The sequence below is a fragment of the Pogoniulus pusillus genome, chromosome 38, assembly GCF_015220805.1.
Source record: "Pogoniulus pusillus isolate bPogPus1 chromosome 38, bPogPus1.pri, whole genome shotgun sequence".
In the NCBI taxonomy this organism is placed as follows: domain Eukaryota; kingdom Metazoa; phylum Chordata; class Aves; order Piciformes; family Lybiidae; genus Pogoniulus; species Pogoniulus pusillus.
The window spans coordinates 6,852,712-6,876,022 of NC_087301.1; the positions used below are offsets into that span (position 1 = coordinate 6,852,712).

General features: G+C 56.3%; 1 protein-coding gene across 11 annotated transcripts in view; it reads left to right on the forward strand.

The window, feature by feature from the left end:
• Positions 1-1,323: 1,323 nt before the first annotated feature.
• Positions 1,324-23,311, forward strand: part of CADM1 (cell adhesion molecule 1) — a 153,151-nt gene continuing 131,163 nt past the window's right edge. For all 11 annotated transcript variants that reach the window (XM_064173127.1, XM_064173129.1, XM_064173130.1 and 8 more), the window contains exon 1: positions 1,324-1,491. In XM_064173127.1, the coding sequence (XP_064029197.1) occupies positions 1,398-1,491 (94 nt within the window). In that variant the 5' untranslated portion in view covers positions 1,324-1,397. The remainder of the gene's footprint in view (positions 1,492-23,311) is intronic.

Here is a 23,311-nt window from a genome sequence, read left to right on the forward strand (position 1 = left end):
AGGTGGTTTGGCCATTTGAGCTAGATTTGGGAGGTGTTGGAGCCAGTCCCAGAGAGAAGCAGTTTCTGTTTTCTGGGGAGCTGCTGGTGTGAAACCTGTCTGGTTTCTCAACCCATTGAGTGAAAGCTCTTCCCAGCCCCGTGCTGTGACTCAACACTTGCCCTGAGCAGTTTTATCTTCGGGCTTGGCAGGAGACAGGATGATAAAGTTAAAGTGACATCTCACCTGCCTCAGGTTAGCTTGGAAGAACCTAATTAATGACGTTGGCAGCATTTGACATCTCCTGCACTGCCGTGCTCAGTGCCTGCGCAGGCCTAGGCTATTTCTGGCTCGGTGGGTGGCTGGGTGGGTGGAAGGACTCAGTGGTCCTGTCCTAGAGGAGGTCAACCTTCCCTCCCATGTCTTTGGCTCAGCTTATTTGGGCTCGGTTTGGCAGTTCAGGGGGGAGCGGGGGAGCACTTGCAACTTGCTTTTTAATTTGCTCCTCTCAAGCCCCGCTAGAACGGGTGGAAATCTGCGGGAAAATGCTGGGGTTTGCCGTGCTGCGGTTCGTGAGCCCCAGCCCCGCATCACTCCCGGTGGCCGTGGCGGGCTGCCGGACTCCGGCCTCGCCGCTCCCCCGGAGCCGGGGAAGGCTCAACACCGCCTCCAGCGGCCCTGGTCCCGGGCGGGGCGATGCCGGGGGGGCCGGACCCCGGGAATGAGGATGCTGAGGGGACCGAGAGGGAAGATGCTGGGGGAGCAGCCGGGAAGGGAAATGCTGGGCTGGACCAGACCTCGAAATGAGGGATACTGAAAGAGCAACCTCGGAGAGGGGAAACACGGGCAGGGTGACGCTGGAGGGGACCAGACCCCGAGAGCGAGGATGCTGGGGGGCATCGGGCCCAGGGAAGGCGGATGCTGTCGGGAACCAAACGCCGGGGAGGGGGATGCTGGGGCGGGGTAGGCGAGGGAAAGGCTCAGGTTGGTGATGCGCGTAGCCCCTCGGCCTGTCGGCAGGAGTCGCGATAGGCGGCCGTGGCTTGGAAGCGCTGTAGGAAATGAGAGGTTTGATTTTTTTTTTTTTTTCTGGTGTTTTTCACATTTTTCTCGCTTTAAACTGCGACCCTCGGGCTCTCGGCGCCGGCGGGGTCGTGCCCGGCTCCCACACCCTCCCACCCGTGGCCCCCGTTCCACCGTGGTGTTACTCCCCTGAGGTCCCCGCCGCACCCCTTCGCCCCTCGCCACGCCGGCACTTTGCCCCCAGCCCCTTACGCGGCGGCGGCGGCGGCAGGGGCGGGACCGGGCGGGGCCAAGGCGCGTCCCCGCCCCCGCCGCCGCCGCGGTGACGCGCCCGCCGCTCATTCCGGTGTGTGGCGCGGGCGGCGCGGCCGGGCAGAGCCGAGCAGGTGCCGGAGATGGCGGGTCGCGCCCAGCCCAGCGGCGGCCCCGGTCCGGGGCTCCTCCCGCTCCTCTTGCTGCTCCTCTCCGCCGCCGCCGTCATCCGCACAGGTAGGACCGGGGATCGACCCGCCCGACCTTCCCGCCACGCCGACGGGGCCCGCGGGGGGCTGAACGGCAGCAGAAGGGTCGTGGCGGGGCTTGGGGGGGGGGCACTGGAGCCGGGCGGGCGGGGCAGGGGTCCCCCGTGGCGGGCTCGGCGGCGCGGGCAGCCGGCGCCGGTTACCATGGAAGCGACTTCCCGGTGCTGCCCGCGGGCTCATCAGGCGGCCCCGCAATTAAAAAGTAATTACGATACGCGGCCCCCCTCCCGGTACCGTCCTCGGCGGGGAGCGGGGAGGGGGGCGGGATGCGGCGCCGCGCTGCCTGTGGGAGCGGGGACCTGTTGGAATCCGAGCGCAACTTGCGAGGAGCCGCTTCCCTCCTCCCCCCCGCCCCTGCTCCTCCCTACCTCCTACGGTACCACCGAGGCCCCGCCGAACTCCCTCCCCGCTGGGTGCCCCCAGCCCAGGCGCTCCTGGAGGCGATCGCGCAGCTGGGATACGGCGGCCGTTAATTAAACGGGACTTAATTGGACTCCCTTAGCTCGCATCCTGCCCTCCCTCCCCAGCACCCGACGCAGCCGTCGGAGCTGGCCCTCAGCATCGTTGCGGCGGGGGCTACCCTCGCATGCAGCCCCGACGCCCTCTCGGCGGCACCGAGCGCGGGAGCCGCAGCAGGAACTGGTTTCGGTGTCCGAGGCGAAATGCCCCCCGCGATGGCACCTTCCGCTTGTAGCCATCGCCGGAGGGTTCCATGGGGCGGCTCGGCCGAGCGCAGCCCGCGGGGCTTGCCCGGGACGTTTTGGGGCAGAACAAGGGGCCATTGAGCCGCGGGCTGCGTCTGGCTGATGGCGAGGGGGGGATGAAGGCGCGGGCAGCGCGGCCGAACAAAGAGCTTGATTCACGGGCGTGTTGGACACGCTCCCCCCGGGCTGCCCCTGTGGCCCTGTTGTGGCGTGGTGGGCAAGGGGGGAGCTGGGGTCATTTCCAGCTGCTTCTCCTTCCTTTACCTTCTCAAAGGGCAGCTCCAACAGGGAAAATCCTTCCTTCCTTACGGAGTGCCCACCCGCTCCGGCAGCGGCGAAGTGCGGCAGTGCTCTCTGTATCAGCCGCTCCATGGCCCCAGGTGCTTATTGAGGGCAAGCCAGGAGCGATGGAGAGGAGCCATCGGTGCCAGCGCGTTTCGTGGCAGGCGGGGAGACGCTGGCCGCGCTCCGGCACGACTCGGCTGCGCCCGCCGCCCAGCTGTGTGTGCGCACTCGGTCTGCTCCCCTCCTGGTTGTTCAGATGTTCCGTCGCAAGGTGCTCGTTTGTGTGGAACGTAGGCGAGAGTTCGCCATCGCGCCCGCCGCTTCGACCCGGAGACCCCGCCGTTGGGAGACGCCTGAGCCAAAACTCGGAGCCCCGGTGCAGGACGCCTCCGTTCTTTGTTTTGCTGCCTGGCTCTCAGCTCCTGGCGTCTCCCGTCGCTTTCCGCGAGCTGTTTTTAACGGGGCTGGTGGATGCTCCCGCGGGATAAGGCTGCGGATCCAGCGCAGCGCACGGCTGATGCCGAATAGCGAGGCGGCCGCCGACAGACAAAAGCGGGGCTGGATGCTGAGCGCAGCCGATCGAGCCGGACTGCTGCAGCTGGGGTTTTCCAGCGGTGAAAGGCAGCAGGCAGCCTGAGCCGGAGCGCGGTGCTGCCAGCGGGAGATAACGATCTGGTGGGCTTGGTGCTCGTCGTGACTCACAGGATAAAATCCTAGACCTCCTGCCGTAAAGCCTTTTAGACAACGCTTTCTTGGGGCTCAAGAACTCATTTTTTTTCCCTTCTGCCCTTTCGGAGCTCTGTGAGCAGTCGTGGAGGAGGAAGCAGTGTTGTGGCAGCAGCGCCTGGCTCTCGGTGCTGTCGCCGTGGCTCCCGTATGTGTTGCCACTCGAGGCACGATGGTGCCGTATCAGCGCCGCGGTGGCACTCCGGGATGCAGAGCGTGTGGCGATGGCTCGGCTGCCCGCGTGGAGACGGGGCAGTGGGAACGGCTGCAGCCAGCGCTTGGGCTGGGCTTGAGCTGAGATGGTAACCGGAGATGAATCTGTGCATTGCTGCGGTGCCTTTTCAGTGCTTTGCAGTTAATTAAACTTCCCAGAACCCCTGTGAAGCAGGGAGAGATGAGGAAGGATTTCAGTGGATACGGCGCACTGGGCTGGAACGCAGCATCTGTCCAGCTGTGCGGAGAGTATCGCCCATCGGCTAAGGAAGGGGAGCTCAGCAGAAGCTGCAGGAGGCATTTGGTGTCAGCGTTGAGCTGTGACCCGGCTGTGGCACAGAGGTGCAATGGGCTGGGTGAGAGGCAGGTGCAGCCCTGGGCTCCGTGTCTGCCGACACCAAACCAGGACCCTCTGGAAGGCAGCGATCGCTTCTGCCACCGTCTCAAGCTGGGAAACATAGAATAAGGTTCCAAGGAGCCTTTTGATCTGTAGTGACTTCGCTCAGGCTGGGCTGAGCCCTGGCACTGGAGAACACGCGGTTGTGCTCTTCATGCAGTGCAGACGTCGGCAGAGTGTTGCAGGGAAGGGGCTGGTGAGCAAAGTGATGCATCTGGGCTGCAGCCTGGGCTCATTTGTCTTGTGTGTAGGCACTGGAGCGCAGGTTTATAAGCACGACAGTCTGGCATGGGAACCACTGCCAAGGAGGCTGCCGTGGTTCCCCGGGGTGGGAAGATGAGGATGCAGCTCAGCTGCACGCGCTCTCGGCGTGGAGGAAGAGAAGTGGTCAGCACCTTCGGCCAGATGGACAACTTTGGTATTCGTTGGGATGCTTCTGGGCATGGGTGGCTGGATCCGCCGCTGGTTTCATGGAGGTGGATCTGTGGGCAAGAGGCTGGAGAAGAGTTGTGCTTCCCCAGGGAGCCCTGGGCCTCACCGGCGGCTGCTGTGCGCTGCTGCGTCGCTGTTTCCTTTGTTTGTCTTCCTCTGTCTTCCTGGGTGTGTAAATAAAGGCGGCTTTGTAAGCTGGCAGCTCTGGCTCCGTAGCCCTGGTGGCTTGGCCGCCTTCCTCCAGCCATGCCAGCGCTGGGGATGCACTCAGCAGGGCGATGGCATTGCGATGCCACCAAGCGGGTCTCTGCCCTATCACTGGACTAAAAATGGGTCAGCCTTTGAACCCTGCTCCTGCCCAAGACCACCTGGAGTAGGACACTTGTTGCAGCCTGGATATGCCCTCTGGTTCAACAGAGCATTGAAACCCTCCTGAGAAGGCTCATCCAAGCCCCTTCCAGACATGGAGGCTAAGCAGATTTTTCTGGATGTTTCTGTTGAACGTCTGCTTTGCGAGGGACTGCTGGCATGCTTATAGGAGAGGTTTTGCCAACCTGTGCCTCTCCTGCCCACTGAAAGCACCTGGCAGCACTTCTCTCCTGGATGCATGGACTCCCTGCTGCCCAGGAGTTGAGCTGCTTTCTATGACTGGGGCGATGCGGAGCTGTTGCAGGCATCTGAGGCTGACGCTTGCCCAAGCTGGAACTTGGTGTCAGTAGATGCTCCAATAGTGGGTGAGGAGCACAAACAAAGCTGGACAGGCAATCTATGCCTCTTCTGAGAAACTGGATACTACGTGGAAGGATCAAACCAGTTGTGTTTGTTTCCCTGGGGCATGGGGTGTGCTGGGCTCTGGTGGGGCAAACCCACCGGCGCTAAATAAAGAGAGGCTGCCTGGAGAGTGAAGGAGAGAGCCGAGGTGGAATGTGGTAATTACCAGTGGTATGGACTTGTTTAAGTTTCATAAATCAGTTGCCTTCCCGGGGCTGTAATTGCAGGCTGCCGCAAGCAGCTGCTGCTGTGGTTCAGGGGGAGCTCCGCCATGGAAGGCTTTGAAGGTCGGCCAGCGTGGGCTCGGGTGCCTTGGCGTGCCTGGCTTCGAGGGGAGCCTACTGCTGCAGGAGGAGTGGCTTTTGCCCGTGTGGCAGGTGTGTGTTGAAGGGAAGCACCACAAGGCTTCAGTCAGACCTTTGGTACTGGGAGCAGAAGGGAGCTGGGTGCCCGGGGCACGCAGCGGTGCGTGGTCGCTGGCCCACGCTGCTGCGAGATGAGCCAGCGTTTGTGGTGCAGCCATGGGCTGGATTTAGATCCTCCAGTTTCTAATTTGTGAGGGCACAAAGAGCCCCAGCTGTGAGCTGTGTGGGTTTAGGCTGGCTCCTCCACCAGCCGTGGCCTGCCTGTGACCAGTATCTGCCTGGCTTCTCCAGCTTTTTGGGCTGTAATAAGAGGTTTTCTGCTCCTACTGTACTCGCTGCCCCTTGAGCTTGTGCACCATCAGGTTCTTACTGTATGTCTGTGTGGTGCTGAGTTGAGTATTGGGGAGCCCCACAGGAGGTGCTCTCTGGGACTTGCAAACCTGGCTTTGGGTGGATCCCAAATGTGTTCTGGTGAGTGATGAAAACACAGAAGGAGCAGCAATGGCTCTTGTGACTGGTGCTGAGCTCTTGCCCCTTGCCTGCCCCATGCGGTCGGTGCCTTTCTGTGGTGTTTAAAGCACTCTCTAGGTCGTGCCAGGAGCTTTTCTTGGCCTGCCTTGTTTTAGATCGATGGTGTCCCTTTGCAGGGCTAGACCAAGGGGCTATTTTTACCTGCCGGTTCGGATTTCATTGATTACATTCTTCTGTGGTTGAAAAACTTGGGTATTAAAAACATTCTGACCTTACTTGAAGGCTCAAGGTGAATCTATTAGAAGAGTTGAGACCCCATTAAGACGCCACTGTAAAGGATCAAAGTGATACTTAAGCACATCACTTTAGCCTCGATTTGTCCTTTTTTTTTTTTTGTGGAGGTGCTGGCAGCCTCTGGGTGTTGTCCTTTTGCCAGTAGCCACACGTGGAGGTGCTGCCTTCTGGCAGGTCCACCGTGGGTCTGACTTGGTTTTTTTTCCCCTTCTGATGGCAAAACTGGCACTCGTGTTGGGATTTCTGCAGCTCTCTGCTGAGCAGGCGGGGGACAGTAGTGTAAATGTAGCTGTTGGAACCCAGGATGCCTGTGGGGACTATGTGGCCTCCTAAAGTTACACTTGGACTTGACTGCTGTTTGGTATATAAACCCTTGGGTTTAGGTTACGGCAGCGAATGGAGCTCCTTGATCTGGTCGTGTCCTTTTTTAGCAGCGTTGGTAAGCACCTGGCTCTGGTTTATAATCTCTTCAAAGGTCTGTTTCGAGAATGGAAAGGTCATTGTATTCCCTGAGCCATCAGCACGTCTCTTGAGTCGATCTTCTCTGGAGTAGGCTCTGGCAGTGGAGATCTTCCACTGACAAAGATGCACTCAGCTGCTAATCCAAAACGTGACAACTCCTGTGAGCTGGGACCCGAGATAGCTCACATTTGGATGCAGAAACACACCTGCCTTTAGAGCAGGAGCGCTGCTGCTGCTCGATGAGAACTTCTGGGCAGCATGAGACCAAACTGGCACTTGGCAAGTTACAGCAAGTGAGATCTAGCAGTGATTGCTGGATGGGGGCTCTTGGTACCACCAGCCCTATGGCGTCTCTGCCTAGGAGGTGGATGCATCCTAGACCCCTCATCTGCTTTTTCCAAGTGCTTTGCAGTGTGTATCCCTCATCCCTTCTCCAAAGGGTGACAGGGAGGAAAGAAACATCAAGCAGCAAAGTGACATCTCCCTCCTTCCTTCTCTCTGCTCCCCCCGTGCAGCAATAGAAATAAGAGTGTGAGGCTGCAGCATCAGAGGAGAGATCAGAGTAATCGGATCAAGCATGAGAAACTGCTTGTTGCCGCTTTTCTGCCTTTAAATGAGGCTGCCTGGCAGCTCCCCTCGCCCCGCGCTGACAACTCGGGGATGCTAAGCCTTGGAGCTGGCTTCGGGCAACGTGCAGGGCTCTGCTGAGATGGGGCTGCAGAGGAGAAGGCCTTCGTGCAGCCCAGGTGCTCCGTGCAAACCCCACCTGGCCTCGGGATCCCACCCCCGCTCCTTGCGCTGTGTGGCTGCGATGCTGCTCTAAGCTGCTGCTCCGAGCTGCCGCCTCCGCTGCTGGGTCTGCTGTGACCTTGAGCAGGCACCGCGGCTTCCTGCGGCACTGCTGCCCTGGGGTGGCACAGGGGGGCTGCAGGGCAGCAGCTGCCCTTTGGCCAACCAAAGGTGGTGAAATCGGGTGGCTGGGGCAGACAAGGGCAAGGGAGAGCTGCTGGCTAGAGTTCATGGCTTAGCTCCAAAGAGCTGTCTCTGCTGGCTGGAGGCATCCATCCTGGTCCTTAGTGTTTGTGGGGCATCAGACCAGTTCCTCACCCACACGGCTGCACAACTGCAGTGCTGTTGGTTCCATGGCTGTGTTTGCTCAGGGATCTGGCAGTGATGGGTTCAATCGGCTGAGAGTAAGAGAAGAAGGGCACTGAGGACTAGGGAGGGGTAAGCATTGTCTTCCTTGCTTTCCTCAAGCCAAGAGCGGTGCCAGCCTTCCTGCTAGCCCCTTTTGGGAGCACTGCCCTGAGAGAAGCTAGAGAGGTCTTCTACACCACCACCTCGAGTCAGGTCTTTGTTCTGCCACGGGCAATCCATCGGTGCAGGGAGGCTGGTGCTGAGCTAACCTCAGCTGCTGCAGCACATGGGCAGACTCAGAGACCCTGCATGGCTCGGTGCAGTTGGGTTGTGATGTGCAGCTGCTTGAGGCTGCTCTCATTGTAATGAAGACCTGGAATGGTCACGTTCAGGGAACTGTTGCTGTAGCTCATTTGTTTTGGATTCACGTTCTGAGCTATTTTGCTTGAAAACATGATTTGAGCCATCTGTTTGTGCTCCCTGACTTGCCTCTCTGATATCTTTATTCCCATTAGCGAGTGTGGACGTAGGTTATGATATTAGAAGCTCGGGTGAAGCAGGGAAGCTCCTCAAGCTGCTCCTGCTTTCCCCAGCCTGTGTAAAATCAGATGCTCTCTTTTTGCTGACTTTGGGGGTAGGTGCTGCCTGAGCTCTCCTTCAGCAGAAAGTGTGCCACGTTGGCTTCAGTGTCAGCAGCTCTCAGAAGCACGTTCATGCCTGGATCACTCCTCCTGCTTTCCACAGGGGAAGGCTGCTGGAGGGCTGGGTGGTGCTGCTGGGGGCCGAGCTCCCCAGTGATGCCATTCCTCGTTATCATCTCCCAGTGACAGCCTGACTGGGCTGCGTGGCGGCTGCAGAGCTGCTTGACAAACATCAAACCCATGAACGCCTGTCACGGCCTGAGCAGCAGTGCTGCCAGGGGAGCTGGTGCAGGGTGCTGGATTGATGAGGGCTGTTGGGTGCAAGGCAGCTCCTCCAGGCCGGGCAAAGCAGGGAGGAAGTGAAGCCAAAGCCTGCTTGCCATGGGAAGCTTTGTCTTGCTGCAGTGGGGAGAATCTAGGTCGGCTCAGAGCAGCTCCACTGCTGCTCCAGGCAGGTCAGCTCTGTGCCACCGTTGGTTTTCACCGTGCTGTGCAGGGGCCAGAGAAGCCACACAGGGGTCCTCGCTGCTCACCGGCTGAGGGGCTGCAGTCAGGGCTGGAGGGGCAGCAGTTGGGTGCATGGTCAGGAGCACTGTGCTGAGGCACTCTGCCGAACCAGCCGGTGGGGTCTTGGCTCTTCTGCAGGCTAATCCCTGGCACCTTGCTCCTCCTGGATCAGGGAGTGGGGCAGAAGAGGGAGGATGTCCAGCCTTAGAGCCCACTGCTGGGCAAGGGGGGGAGTGGGGATACCCACCTAGACCAGGGTTGTTTGGTGGGCATTGTGCCATCTGTGACCTTCGTAGGTGCTTACAGCAACTGATGGTAGGGATGAGGCACAGGACACATTGAACTTGCTCCTGCTTCTCATCCCTACTCACTCTGGGAGCATGGATGCACTGACTGCCTCCTCTGGGTGTGTAAAAGCTGGCTGTGATTTCTGCTTTCTCACTGACCTGCTTCCTTTTGACCTTCACTGTCCAACATTCTGCTGGCTGCTCAGAACGAGGACCTGTGCTGCGTGGTGAGCAGAGCTATCCAGAGGGTCATGGTGCACCACTGCTGGCTTCTGCTCTAGCACAGCTGAGGACCAATTTCCCTCCTCCCCACACAGCTGCTGGTCTGCAAGTGGCTCCAAAAGAGACATTACTCATTAACCCAGCAGGCAGAGCTACTCCCAGCGAGTCCCACGCCGAGATTGTTCACCCTGTGCATGTGAACAGCTTCTGGTTCAGTTTAAAGGTACTCTGCTCTTAATCATTCCATGGAATCCTGAGCAGGATGTGCACATGAAGGCAGCTGGGAATGATGCTGGGGATTGCTGAGGTGGAAAAGGATGCTGGCAGGGCTGGGGTCCTCTTGCAGGCTGAGCAAGTGGTACCTCCTTTTCCATCCTCTCTCAGTGTGTGTAAATCCCCTCCTGGAGCAGGGAGTAGCTGAAATGGTGCTGCAGTAAACAAACAAGGATTAGGAAGCTATTTTGGGGCTGGGCATCTGCTGCTCTTCCCAGTGGGAGCCCAGTGGAGTGGCCACGCTCCGAGGGGTGAGTGAATTTTCTGCTGGAATTAATGTGGCTGTGGGGTGTGCTCCCTGCTTCTCCCAGATTTCCCTGCCCCAGGAGGGAGCCTTGTGCTGCAAACCTGGCTGAATTCCCTAGGGAAGCCTTGGGAAACACAACTCTTTGCTCTGGTCAAAGGTGGCTGTAGCAGTTGAAAAAGCTGGCATCCATCAGAGATGCAATCTGAAACCACGAGGAACTTGAGGGTTTTTGTTGTGCAAAAATGAAATTCCTGGCAGGGTAACTTCCTTGCTCAGCTGGTTGAGAAGGGGCCAGGGAAATTGCTCTCCTGAGCCTCTGTAGAAGCCTCATTGGAATGGAGCAGCACAAGAGTCACCTGTGTCAGGTTCGGAAGCCTAATAAGATAGGTAATCTTAGGGGGGAGCAGAGCACCTCTGGAAGTGGCATCTCCTCAGTTTCAGTTGTGTCCTCATGAGGGACTCAAGGGCAGATCAGGAGCAGGAGCTGAGGCAGCTTGTCCCTATTTTCCTGGAAAACCCAGAGATCCTGTCAAAGAGAAGCCAGGATCTGGGGACCTGATGTGCCTGGCTTGCTGCTCATGTGGCAGGGCTGCCCTGGGTGGTCAGGGCATGGGTCCTCCTGGCCTGCCCTGTGTCCTCCTGGCCTGCAGCAGTCCAGAGCGTTTGTGTCTCGCTGTGTGCTGCATCCCCTCGGAGCAGCCTGTCCAGGCTATCAGCATGCGGAGGAGAGCTGGCTCCTATTTACATGATTTAGTTGTAAATATGGTAAGTGTTGATAGATCTTGTTGTCAGAAGTGCTTACAGCTCCTGGACTGATGACTGAATTTCTCCTCTGGAAATCTGCACAGGCTCTGCATACCAGCAGCTTCCCAGGGGAGCCGAGAGAGGAGCTTGTGGCTTCCATGCGGGAATCCAGCCCCAGCCTGGCGGCACTAGGGGCAGCGTTTGCTGTCTGGCAGCAGTGGGGGCTCCAAGGTTGTGATGAGGGCAGCACAGGAGCTTTTTGCCCTTGTTTTGTGGGAGCTGATCCCTGTTTGGGGACAATGTGTGCAGGGAACATCTGTAAAGTGATGCGGGAGGGGCTTAGGCTGAGCAAACTCATCCTGTACTGCACCATCCGAGTGCCTGGGACCTCTGCTGCTGCGGCTGCTTGTGCTTAGTGGCATCACCTCGGAATGCTCTGCATACCTGCCCTGATCCCCTGCATTTGCAAGCCAGGGCTTCTGGGAAGTGCCTTTCCAAATGCAAAAAGCCTGGATTTGGTGAAATCCTCTCCTGGGATGTGGATTGTTGAGGGCTCTCCGCAGCCTTTGCATCGCTGAGTGCCTTTGGTTCCTGTGCGCTCAGCCGAAGGAAATGGTAGTGTGGGGGCTGCAATTGGAGGTTTGGAGGTAATTTCGGGTGGTGATAATTACTGTGCTAAAAAACAGGGCAGGGAGAAGCAGCTCCTGATGCTTGGGCTGTGAGGGCATGGATGGGACTGGCTCTGCACAGCCATGGCCTCCCCTGAGCTTGCTGGTGTGAGAAGCAGGGTCTGGGGTGCAGGTGGTGCTGGTGCCTCTCACCACGCATGGGTTTGCTGCCAGCTGCCAGGAGATGGAGACCCTGAACCTGCAGGCAGTGGCCTGAAATCTGAGTGCTCCTGAACTTGCAAAGTTTGTAAGCTGGACTGGATGCTGAATTTAGGGCATGGATAAAATCTTTCTCCCCACCCTGGTGGACCTCTTTAGCTGTGACATTGAGTCTTGCGTCTTCATCTAGCAGCTTGGACTAGATGAAGAGAACCTGGGAGCTGCATCCCAGTTCCTGTGGCACCGGTTTTTAACAGCCCTGTGGGTGTGAAACGAGAAGCAGAGCTACTGGATGTAATTCTGGGCTTGGAGCAGCTTCGTTGGGAGCAGAGACGAGTTGGAAGGAGTAACTGTTCCTTCCCAGGCAAAAGCTGTCCCCCTGGGTGGGAGGTGCAGAGGCTTGACTTGGTTGGGTAGCACAGGCTGGCAGCTTGTTTGCTTTGCAGCCCTTCGATTTGGGACTGTTTTGCCTTCGGGGTTGGGGGCGGGGGGGGAAACAAGGAAAACGTTCAGTGGTGGGGTCAGGAGAAGAGGGAGGAGGGGACCCCTGTGTAGTTAGTATGGGCAGTGTGAGCTCTGCAGAGTCACACATCCAGATGGATTACATGAGGAACTTGACATCTTGTTTAAAAACAAATCATTCATTATGTAGCGATGAATAATCAAGCGTTACAGCTCCATCTCTGGAGGTTCCTTTTTTTGGTTGGAATTTTGATAGTTCAGTAATTAAAAGCTGAAAGCTATTACACTGTCTACATGTTGATCAATTGGTAATTAAAAAGTTGATGATAGATACGGTATTTCATGGGACCGGTTTGCTACCATCAGCTCTCCTTAGTGTGTTTTGGCAATTGTCGTTTAACTCAGCGCTTAAGCAGCTCTCAGCATTCAATGGGCTGCTTGCCCTGGGCTGCTGGAGAGCCTTGGAACCGCCAGCGCTTGCCTGCCTGCAGCACTTGCAGCTCCTGATGGATCGCAGGGTTCTGCCCTGCTCCGCAGGCTGCATTCCTCCTGCCCTTCTGCAGTGTCTCAGGCCTGTGGCTGTGCTCCTGCCCTGCTTGCCCTCAGATTCCAGGGCTGCCAGGCATGGATTTGCTGTGGTTGATCCCTGTGGCCATGCTTCAGCCTTCCTCTGGTGTGACCCTCGGGGAAGGGTCTGCAGAAGTGTGTAGGGTCTCCAAGCAGACAGCTCTGGTGGTTGTGGCAGGGAATTGGCCAGGGTGGGCTGTTGGGAGTTGCCTGGTGTTGGCACAGCAGTGATCCTCACTGTGCCGAGCCCACAGGCATTGGGAGTGCTTGTGGGAAGCCTGCTGCAGGGGGCTTGCTGGGCTTGTCAAATCTTCGGGGTGGGGTGGGGGGTTGCTAGGCCTTCAAACCTTCTAGGAGGGGTTTCTGTGCTGTCAAACCTTCTGGAGTGGTCCTAAGCTGGGTTGGCATTGTGCCCTACCTGAGCTCTAGCCCTGGCATGGCTTTGTTAGATCTGGCTGGGAAGTGGAGAGCTGTTGGAGATCCCTGCCAGCCTGATCTAGTGGAAAATCCTTTCCCATCACTTAACCTGGTGATCTGGACTGAGCCTGGGAAGGGCTTCCCAAACTGCACACCTGAGAAGATGCTTCATGCAGAGCTGCTCCTTCATGGTACCAGGATGCTTCCAAGGGGCCAGGCAATGAAAGCTCAGATGCTGGACCCTTCTGAAGGGCAAAGTCCTTCCTAGCCCTCACCTCTGACCATCAGGACATTGTCCTGTGCCCCCAGACAGGGCTGCCTGCATCCTGCTGATGGCAGAAACTGTTGTGACTGCTTCCCTTGCTACCCTGGGGCAGGGGCAGCATTTGGAATGTCTGATTTTGGCAGGAGATGAAGATGTGACATTGGTGTGAGCCTGGCCAGGCCCCTGTCCTTGGGCACTTGTTGCTTTGTGACAGCTGGTGGCAGCAATTTGTTTTTATAGGGCAGTTTGTGGCAAATGAGTGACACGTGGAATATTTCCCTCGGATTTAGGCTTATCTAAAGGATCCTTTCCTCTGCCCTAATTGGAGATAATGCTGAGTACATCGATGTTGACATGAGCAAATGGATTTCAAATGATTTTGAAGTGAGCCTCATTAAAAGATGCTCTAATTCAGGCATCAGGAAATGTCACCCGGCGTGGCCGTGCGCTCGGACCAGATTGTGGCGGTGCTGGAGCCCTCGCAGGTCCCTGTTAATTACAGGCAGGTCCATGCTGCATGTGGCCTTTGGTGACTCTCTTTAGAGTCCTGGTGACAGACTGGGAGAGCTGCCTCTGTTAGGAGGTGGTAACTGTGGAGGCTGAGAGCTCCTTCTGAGAAGAGAAGGCTCCAGGGGGACCTCAGAGCCAGTATCTGAAGGGATCCTACAGGAAGGCTGCAGAGGGACTTTTCCTGAGGGTGGCAGAGACAGGACAAGGGGGAATGGTTTGAAGCTGAGGCAGAGCAGGGTTGGAGTGGAGCTGAGGAAGAAGTTCTGCAGTGTGAGTGTGGTGAGAGTCTGGAACAGGCTGCCCAGGGAGGCTGTGGCTGCCTCCTGCCTGGAGGTGTTTAAGGCCAGGCTGGACGAGACTTTAAGCCGCTGAGTCTGGTTAGGAGGTGTCCCCAGGCACGGTGGGGAGGTTGGAGCAGATGAGCTCTGAGGTTCCTTCCAGCCTGAGCCATGTTGTGATTCTCAGTCAGGCAGTGCTGGGGAGGCCTCTTTGCATCCATCTTCTGTCAGCTGTTTTTCAGAAGTGAATCCCACTGCAGACAGGGGTGAGTGGAAGCTGTGCTCAGGGTGCTGTGCTGCCCACTTGAGCTTTCTGATGTTCTGGAGGCAGGTGCTGATGTCAGATGGGTTTCTAATAGCTGTTTCTTCATGGTCTTACATGAGTGGTCCAAGGCAGCCCTGGCAGAGCTGGGGATGGAATCCCATGTTCCAGCTGGAGCTGAGGCTGAGCATGCTGAAGCTGAAGCGCCGTAAGAGAGGCAGCCCAGGTGGTCCTTGGGCCATGCTGCACAGGGCTCTGGTTGGCCATGGTGAGCAGCTCTGCCTTTCTGGTGAGCAGCTCTGCCTTTCTGGTGAGCAGCTCTGCCTTTCTGGTGAGCAGCTCTGCCTTTCTGGTGAGCAGCTCTGCCTTTCTGGTGAGCAGCTCTGCCTTTCTGGTGAGCAGCTCTGCCTTTCTGGTGAGCAGCTCTGCCTTTCTGGTGAGCAGCTCTGCCTTTCTGGTGAGCAGCTCTGCCTTTCTGGTGAGCAGCTCTGCCTTTCTGGTGAGGAACGAGTGGCAGCTTAGGTCTGAACTTAAAGAGCTGGATCTCAGCATCCCTCGGGCTGGTGATGAATGCCTTCAGTGCTGAGTTCTCAAGCTCCCTTTTCTTGTAGGTGGGGAGAAATGTTTTCCTCGTGGAGATCAGGATCTGCCTTTGAGGGCCTCCCATCAATGAAATTGACTTTCCCCTTTCTCCCCTCTCTGTGAGGAACGTTGCTTTGCTGTCGTGCAAGTGACATCTGAAGTTTTGAATTCATAAAACTTGGATTTGCTTGAATCTCTTGTTTTCATTTCCTGGAGACAAGTGGGGAAATGAGTCTGTGTGCAGCCCTGGCCCAGCGTTAACCCTTTGCTCTGGCAGGGAGAATGAGGAGGCTCGGGGAGAAGGAGAGAGAGCTTTGGAGACATGACTAACATCTCAACTATGCACTGCCTTGCACAAACCCATTACGGCTGTAATGTAATGTTCTCTCGGAAGAGATTGATGGCCGTGATGGGGAGTGAGGAGGCAGTGCCTTCCAGGGAGTGCTGCTGCCTGGCTGTCTTCTGAAAGTCAACCAGAGGAAGTTAAACATCTCCCCCAGCATGGCTCAGCCTGGCTTCTGGCAGTCCCCAGCCTGCCTGGGCAGCAGGGTGGGCACTGGAAGAGGAGCAATGGGTGAGGCATTTGGCTTGGAGAGGTGGTCTGCAGGGAGAGGTGCTCTGCAGCCATGGTGAGCAGCCTGTGTCACCTGGCAGAGGGGAGCTGCATGCTGCAGGTGAGTGGAGGAGCCACAGCTCCTGCAGAGGCACAGGGGGTGTGTGAGAGCCTTGCCCCTGTTGGGTGGGTGGCAGTTGAGGCGTTTCCAGCCTGGCTCAAACCACTCTGGTGTGGGCAATGTGCTCCCAGCGTGCTCAATGGCCTCACGTTTCCAAAGCCTGAGGTCCACATCTGGTGTTCACGTGAGAGATGCAGATGCATGTCAGGAGGGCAGTGTCATGCCAGGATAAAGTGAGCAGAGCTTCAGATGCTTCCAGACCTCTTCTGTGGCCGGTCCAGACTGTGGCCGGTCCAGACTGTGGCAGCCTCTGCTCCCCTCTCCTTTCTGGCCTCCTCTTTTCTAGCCACTTGTTTGTGTGTCAATGACTTTAGCACCATGAGGGCCAACTGTGGAGGTGATAAAAACCCATTTGTGTGCCAAATGCTCCAGCCTGGCTTTGGGAGGCCATGGGGAAGAGTTACCAAAGATGGTCATTCCCTGGGCAAAAAAACATCTACCTCAGTTCTGGGGGATTTAGAAACACCCAGAAGTTTTGAGATTCCTGTGAGGTGATTCATTCTCAGAACACAAGAAGGAAAATGCAAGGGGAAATATAAGAATATTTGATGGATAAACCCCCAAACCGAGCAAAGAGAACCAAAAGAGCTGTTTTTTGTTGTCCTAAGTGGAATTGAAGCAGTTCTGGGTTAACTTCTGTGGCACAAAGAACTCTTCAGTTTGCCAAGGCTGATCTCTGCAAGCACATTGTGGATAAAAGCTGATGGGAAGCAGATGAGGTAGAGTCCCTCGCTCAAACCCCTCTCCCAGGCAAAGGCTGGTCAGGAAGAGCTATTTTAAGGAGAGGAAGCCTCAGAAACCCCCAGCAGATGGAGTTTGGCTTTCCCCTGTCACCGTGGACTTGCCAGGGCATGCAGATGGTGGCCTGGCTGCCCTCTGCATTCTCATTAATATCTAAAGTGAATAAACAGGTCCTTTGCCCACTCGGTGCCTAATCCCTGCTGCAGCCGCAGGTTGGCTAATCAAGGGCTGCTTGGAGCACTGCAGCACCTGGGATATTTGGGGAGATTTTTATTGTACTCAAAGTAATTGTCGAGATCTGATAGGAAGGGGACACAAAAGGTGAGTTGAAAGCAGACAAGAGCTGAATCATTGAACTGAATTGAGAAGGAGCTGCATTGTGCAAGCTGTGATGCTCCTTTCCATTCATTACCCCAATTATCTTTGTGGAACCCAAAGCCTTTAATTGGCCTCGCAGCCTCTCCAGGCTGAATAGATTGCATTGTTGCCATCTAAAACAAAAATACCCTCTTATGCATTGCAAATACGGCTACGTGTTGCTCTCTGCTTCTCAAGAGGTTTCTTTGTTTATGTGATGGGTGATTAACTGAATTATGGATCTTCCCGACGTGGTGTCAAGCTAAAGTCAAACGGAAGAAGGATTCTTCCCCACGCAGCAGATGAAATCGGATACAGGCTTGAAAAAGAGAGCCCAAAAGACCAAACCCTGGTGGAGTTGGGGCCGTTGTAAGAGCTTTGGGAAGGCTTGGAAGGCTCTGGGTGGGTGGGATGGTGCTGCTGGCGCTGCCTGGCAGGTGCCTTCTCCCAGTTTGGGAGCTCACACAATCATGGAAGGACTCAGGTTGGAAGTGACCACAGAGATAGGCTCCAACCCTCCTTCCCTCGGAGTCTTCTCTTCCCCAGGCTGCACACCCCCAGCTCCCTCAGCTTGTTCTCGTAGCAGAGGTGCTGCAGCCCTGGGATGGTCTTTGTGACCTCCCCTGGGTTCTCCACAACAGCTCCGTGTGCTTTTCGTGCTGGAGGCACCAGGACTGGAGGCAGCATTCAGAGTGGGCTCTCACAAGGTGACACTGCCTTGCTCTCTGCCCCTTGCTCTCAGTGCGTTCCCTGTGGCAGGTGCAGGCAGGTTTCACTCAACGGTGAGGCCCTGGTGAGCTCTTCCCGTGCCAGCAGAGCTCATCCGTTCTCCATTAGCAGCAGGGAGGTGCAGAAAGGTTTGGGTTTTCCACCCTTGTTCCAACATCCCTGCAGCCTCTGGGCGTTTATTGTCCTCTGCTGGTCTCTGAACACTTCCAGCAGCAGAGGGCTGGTGGCTCCCAGCCTGCCCAGCTCATCACTTCCCATGGAAGTGAGTTTTTAAATGGAGCATCCCTTCTGAATTGCTGCTTCTTCTTGTTGGCTCATCTCGGCTGAGGGGTGGAGGGGGACGAGAGCTGAGGCTCTGCCACACAAAGATGCTGTGTGTAGCACTTGGCAGAAGGGCTGGAGATTGGATGCCGAGCTCCTATTGCAGCAAGTCAATGTCCGTGGTGTTTTTATAGCTTATCTCCATTCATCTCTGTTTGCAGGGCTTTGCTTGCCAGGCGTTAATGTAAACACTCTGTTTGGAGACACAGCTCCAACTGCCTTCTGCAAATCCTGCTTTTATAAGGTGGTGCTGAAGCTTCCCAGCATCAGCCCGAAATAGCCCCGGTCAGCACTGCCGCCGGTGGCTGACAGCTCCTGTCACCTGTGTCAGCGCTGCCTCTCCAGGCACCAGAGCCTGCTGTGGTGGCTCAGCCACATCTGCTGGCCGTGGGGCTGCTGCTTGGGGCTCTGCTGTGGGGCTGAGATGGGTCCTGGCAGGAGCAGCGCAGCTAATGCTGCAGGGCTCAGCAGCTGCTTCCCACCGGGAGGGTTGAAGCTCCGTTTGTGATCTCTCTGTGCCTCAAAGGGTTCTACCTTGAGCCTGACCAGGGAGGCTGCAGACCATGTAAAGAGCACTCTTTGATCTCACTAATTGGCCATAGTCTGCTGAGCACAAGGGACAGCTTCTGCCAGAGTGCAACCCTGAGTCCTTCTGGATGGAGCTCCTTCAAAACGTGAGCAAACTGGGAAACTGTGTACAGGAATGTGGAATCATGGAATGAGTCAGGGTTGGAAGGGACCACAAGGAGTAGCCAGTTCCAACCCCCCTGCCATGCCCAGGGACACCCTACCCTAGAGCAGGCTGCACACAGCCTCAGCCAGCCTGGCCTCAAACACCTCCAGCCATGGGGCCTCAACCACCTCCCTGGGCAACTCATTCCAGGCTCTCACCACTCTCCTGCTCAGCAACTTCCTCCTCACCTCCAGCCTCACTCTCCCCACCTCCACCTTTGCTCCATTCCCCTCAGTCCTGTCACTCTCTGAGAGCCTAAACAGTCCCTCCCCAGCGTTTTTGCAGCCCCCTTCAGATCCTGGAAGGCCACAAGAAGGTGACCTGGGAGCCTCCTCTGCTCCAGCCTGCCCAGCCCCAACTCTTTCAGTCTGTGCTCACAGCAGAGCTGCTGCAGCCTCTGAGCATCCTCCTGGCCCTGCTCTGGACACTCTCCAGCATCTCCACATCCCTTTTGTCATAGGGCCCATAGGATTGTCTCCCCACCCTAGTGAGGCAGGAGATCTCTTAGGGTTGAATTTGGAAGAACCAGGTTAACTTTCTGCAGTGCTCCTTCTGACAGACTCTCCTGGAAAGGGTTTTGCAGAGCTGGTGCTCAGCACACAGAGGGTAACAGTGCAAGATCTTAAGAGGATTTGGGGAAGGATTTTACTTTATTGTTAGTTTGGCTGGGAAAATGGTGTGGAAACATCACCTGAAGCTTGGACTGAAAAGTGAAAGAGAACAACCTGTGTGTGTCCAGCCAAGCAGTTGATTATTTCGGTGCTGTGAGGCGTGGCACAGCATTTTAGGAGCTGTGTGAGCTCTCGGGAATGTGGCCTGGAAAATCATAGGGTCCCTGAATGGCTCAGGCTGGAAGGGACCTCGGAGATTATCTGCTCCAACCACCCTGCTATGGGCAGGGACACCTCTCAACTAGACTCAGCTGCTCAGGGTCTCATCCAGCCCTGGCCCTGAGGATCCCCAGGGAGGAGACATCCACAGCCTCCCTGGGCAGCCTGTTCCAGGGTCTCACAACCTTCCTACTGAAGAACTTCTTTCTCAGCTCCAGTCTAATCCTTCTCTCCCTCAGCTTCAAACATTCCCCCTTGTCATGTCTCTGGACTCCCTCATGGAAAGTCCCTATGCAGCTTTCCTGTAGGATCTCTTCAGGTACTGGAAGGCAGCTCTGAGGTTCCCCTGCAGTCTTCTCCAGGCTGAACAGTTGCAGTGTTCCAGGGCTGTGATCTGCAGGGTTCTTAGAGGTAACTCAGTGCCAACTACTTGGGAATATTTTGTGGTTCAGAGCCTTCTCTATCGTGTTTATTTTGGGATGCTTTGTGACTGGGGGGAGGAAAGAAAAAAGTGAGCACTTAAGAGAGCTCCTTGGAGAGCATGAGCAGAAGTGACTGAAGAGATAAAGGCAGAACTTCCCAGTGGAGAGCTGCTGTTTGCTTGGGAAGGAGATGAAAACCTGCCTGGGAGCAGTGGGAGGCTGGGAATGGCACAGGGCTGCTTCCATGCCCTGTTTGCTCTGGCTCTGGAAGCTTGGTTACAAGTGCAGTGGTGTTCAACAGCCTGGCCCGGGGGCAGCTCCTCTGCAGGGGGTGGCTGTGAGCCTGCGGTCATTGCTGTGGGCACGGCTGGAGGCCTGGCAGTTTGTTTGGCAGGAGGAAGAAAAGACTCTTCCCACTTTCAGGCAGGGTAGGAAGGGACAGGGCAAACTTCACAGATGCCACACTGGGTACAGGGCTGAGTGTGAGGCCAGGCATCACTCCTCTGCTGCACGCTGACAGCAGGGGTTAGGGTTGGTGCCCAGGGACAGGAAAAGGGGTAAAGGGCACAGACTGAACCTCAGGGGTTCCAGCTACACACGAGGAGGAACTCCTTCCATTTAAGGGTGGTGGAGGACTGGAGCAGGCTGCCCAGAGAGGTGGTGGAGTCTGCATTTCTGGAGACATTCACAACCTACCTGGATATGCTCCTATGTGACCTTTTCTAGGTGACCCTGCCTTGGCAGGGGGTTTGGACTTGGTGTCCTCTAGAGATGCCTTCCAACCCCCTCCCACGTTGTGGTTCTGGTGCTGTAAAAGCAGTGCTGGCTGTCTGGAGGAGCTTGTTCTGCTTTTTAGAAGCAGAATTATCTCCTGCTGACCCCGAGAAAAGAGACATGGGAGGAGGGACACAGGAAACCCATGGCAGGAGGTTAAGTTTGAGAAACCATCCTGGAGCCATCTGAGAGGGCTGAAGGTCAGGCAAGAGCCTGGAGCTGGTGTCAGGAGTGGGAAGCAAAGCACCCAGCTCCCTGTTGTTGGTTTAACAAACACTTTGTGCAATCCCCTGGGGCTCTGTGGCCCTCACAACTAGGGGCTGTGTTCTGTGGCCCTCTGGGCTCCTTCCATGGGGAGCTGAGGCTCAGCTGTGCTCTGCAGGCTGCTGTGGGCAGGGCTGTACAGTGACGAATGGCAACTGTCACTTAATTTTTATCTTCTCTTAGGCAGCTCCAGGCCCCATTTTTCAGGTGCAGTGCTGGAGCCATTAAAAAGAAATAAGTAAGCTAGGTCCTGTTCCATCACCTTTGGCAGCTGCCCAGTGGCCTGCAGCCTTAATGCCAGTGTTTCTCTACAGGTATTTGTCGTGAGGCTCTGAGGTGATGCTTTAACACTCCCCAGATGGTCCAAGTGAGGAGGAATCTGGAGACAGGTGTGGAGCAGGCAACAGTTCTGTGCCAGTGTTCAGAGACTGATAGACTGACAGAATGGGTTGGGTTGGAAGGGACTTCAAGGCTCATCCAAGACCAAGCCCCTGCCATGGGCAGGGACACCTCCCACCAGCCCAGGTTGCTCAAAGTCTCATCCAGCCTGGCCTTGAACACCTCCAGGGAAGGGGCATCCACAGCCTCCTTGGGCAACCTGTGCCAGTGTCTTCCCACCCTTACTGTTAAGAATTTCTTCCTCATCTTCAGTCTCAACTTGTCCTTCCCCAGCTTCAGTCCAGTGTTCCCATCCTGTCACTCCCAGCCCTTGTCCATAGTCCCTTCCCAGCTCTCCTGCAGCTCCTTCTGGCACTGGAAGGCTGCTCTAAGGTCTCCCTGGAGCCTTCCCTTCTCCAGGCTGAACAGCCCCAGCTCTCATAACCTGTCCCTTTAGGGGAGGTTCTCCAGCCCTCTGATCACCTTGGTGGCTTCCTCTGGACCCTCTCCAGCAGTTAGATGTGCTTCTTGTGCCAGGAGCTTGCAGGTAAATCAGTGGTGGAGACATTGAAAGCTTTCAGCAACAATACTTCCTGCCAGGGATCAGGCAAACCCTTCCCTGAGCCATCAGTGTGTCAGGGAGGTGACTGTGTTGCTGCTCAGCTCCTCCTCGTGGGATTAGAGCTGGGTGAACTGAGCTGGGCATTGAGCTGTTGAGTGGTGCAGAGGTTTGTGCTCAGGGCTGAGTGGAGGCTGCAAAGCCTTTCCCAGCAGCGTTGATGCACAGTGCAGAGCTTTAAGCACTGCCGAACCTCGGCAGCTGCTCCTGGCCTTTTCCTTGGAAAGCAGCAGAGACCACAGCTCCAGGATGCTGTAACCTTCAGTTAGGACTCTCCTTGCCCCATCTCTTGGCGGGGGGGGATCAAGGGTCCTGCGTCATCTGGCCAGGAAGGACTTCCAAGCTGTTAGCTTAATTTCCAGCAAAAAGCATTAGCAGCTGCTGCAGATGACTTGGCCTTTGTAAAGGTCTTCTGAGGACAGCTGGGTCACCTCAGGAGAAGCTGGCAGGAGCTGCTCTTGGTGTGGGCTTTGCAGTCACTGCAGCTTTGGGTAAGGAACCTTTGGCTTTGCCCTGGTGCTGGAGCAGAGCCTATTCCTGCCAGGCTGTGTATGATTTGTGAGCGCAGCAATCCCTGCTCCTGGCATCTGCTTCTGCCCCTTAGATCCCTGTGGGTAGGAGCTTGGAGGTGCTCCTTCTAAGTGCCTTCAGCTCTGCATTTGATGTGCTGCTCTTCAGTAGCTTACAGAGAGTCTTTAGGACTGTAGGAAGTTACAGGAGCAAGCTGCAGGCTGCTGTGTGTCTTTAGCAGGTGGATTTGTGTTTGTGCATAGAGATGCAGAGCAGCCTGAAAGCTGCTCGGCAGCTGCGGCGCTGGGTGCGTGCTGGGCTGGTGGGACACAGGTCCCTTGCTGCTCCTGACATGATGAAGATGCTCCAGCTGGTTAAGGCAGCTCCTTCAGAGGGAGCACTGGAGATTAGCATGCGTTAAACTTCCTTCCCAGAGGGGATGTTTCGACAAAGTTGTTGTCTGTAAGGCAGGGAAGGATATTCTCAGCCAGCTCTAAACTGAGTGTGTCCTGGCTTGGCCCTGTGTATGCACGAGTGAGGAGAGGAGGTGAGAAGTTAGGAGTCCTGGCAGGGATCTGCTGGATGTGGTCCTTCCCTACACCCTCCTAGGACACAGATTCACAGAGTGGGTTGGATTAGGAGGGACTTTAAAGGTCATCCGGCTCCAACCCCTGCCATGGGCAGGGACACCTCCCATCAGCACAGGTTGCTCAAGGTCTCATCCAGCCTGGCCTTGAGCACCTCCAGGGAGGTTGTGGAGCACAAAAGCACACAACCTCCCTGGGCAACCTGTGCCAGTGTCTCCTCACCCCCACTGTCAAGAATTTCATCTTAATCTCCAGTCTCAATCTGCCCTCCCCCAGCTTCAATCCATTCTCTCTCATCCTGTCACTCCAAGTCCTTTTCCAAAGTTCCTCCCCAGCTTCCCAGGGAGGTGGTGGAGTCACTATCCCTGGAAGTGTTCAAGCAAAGCCTGGATTGGGGCACTTAGTGCCATGGTCTATTTGACTGGATAGGGCTGTGTGATA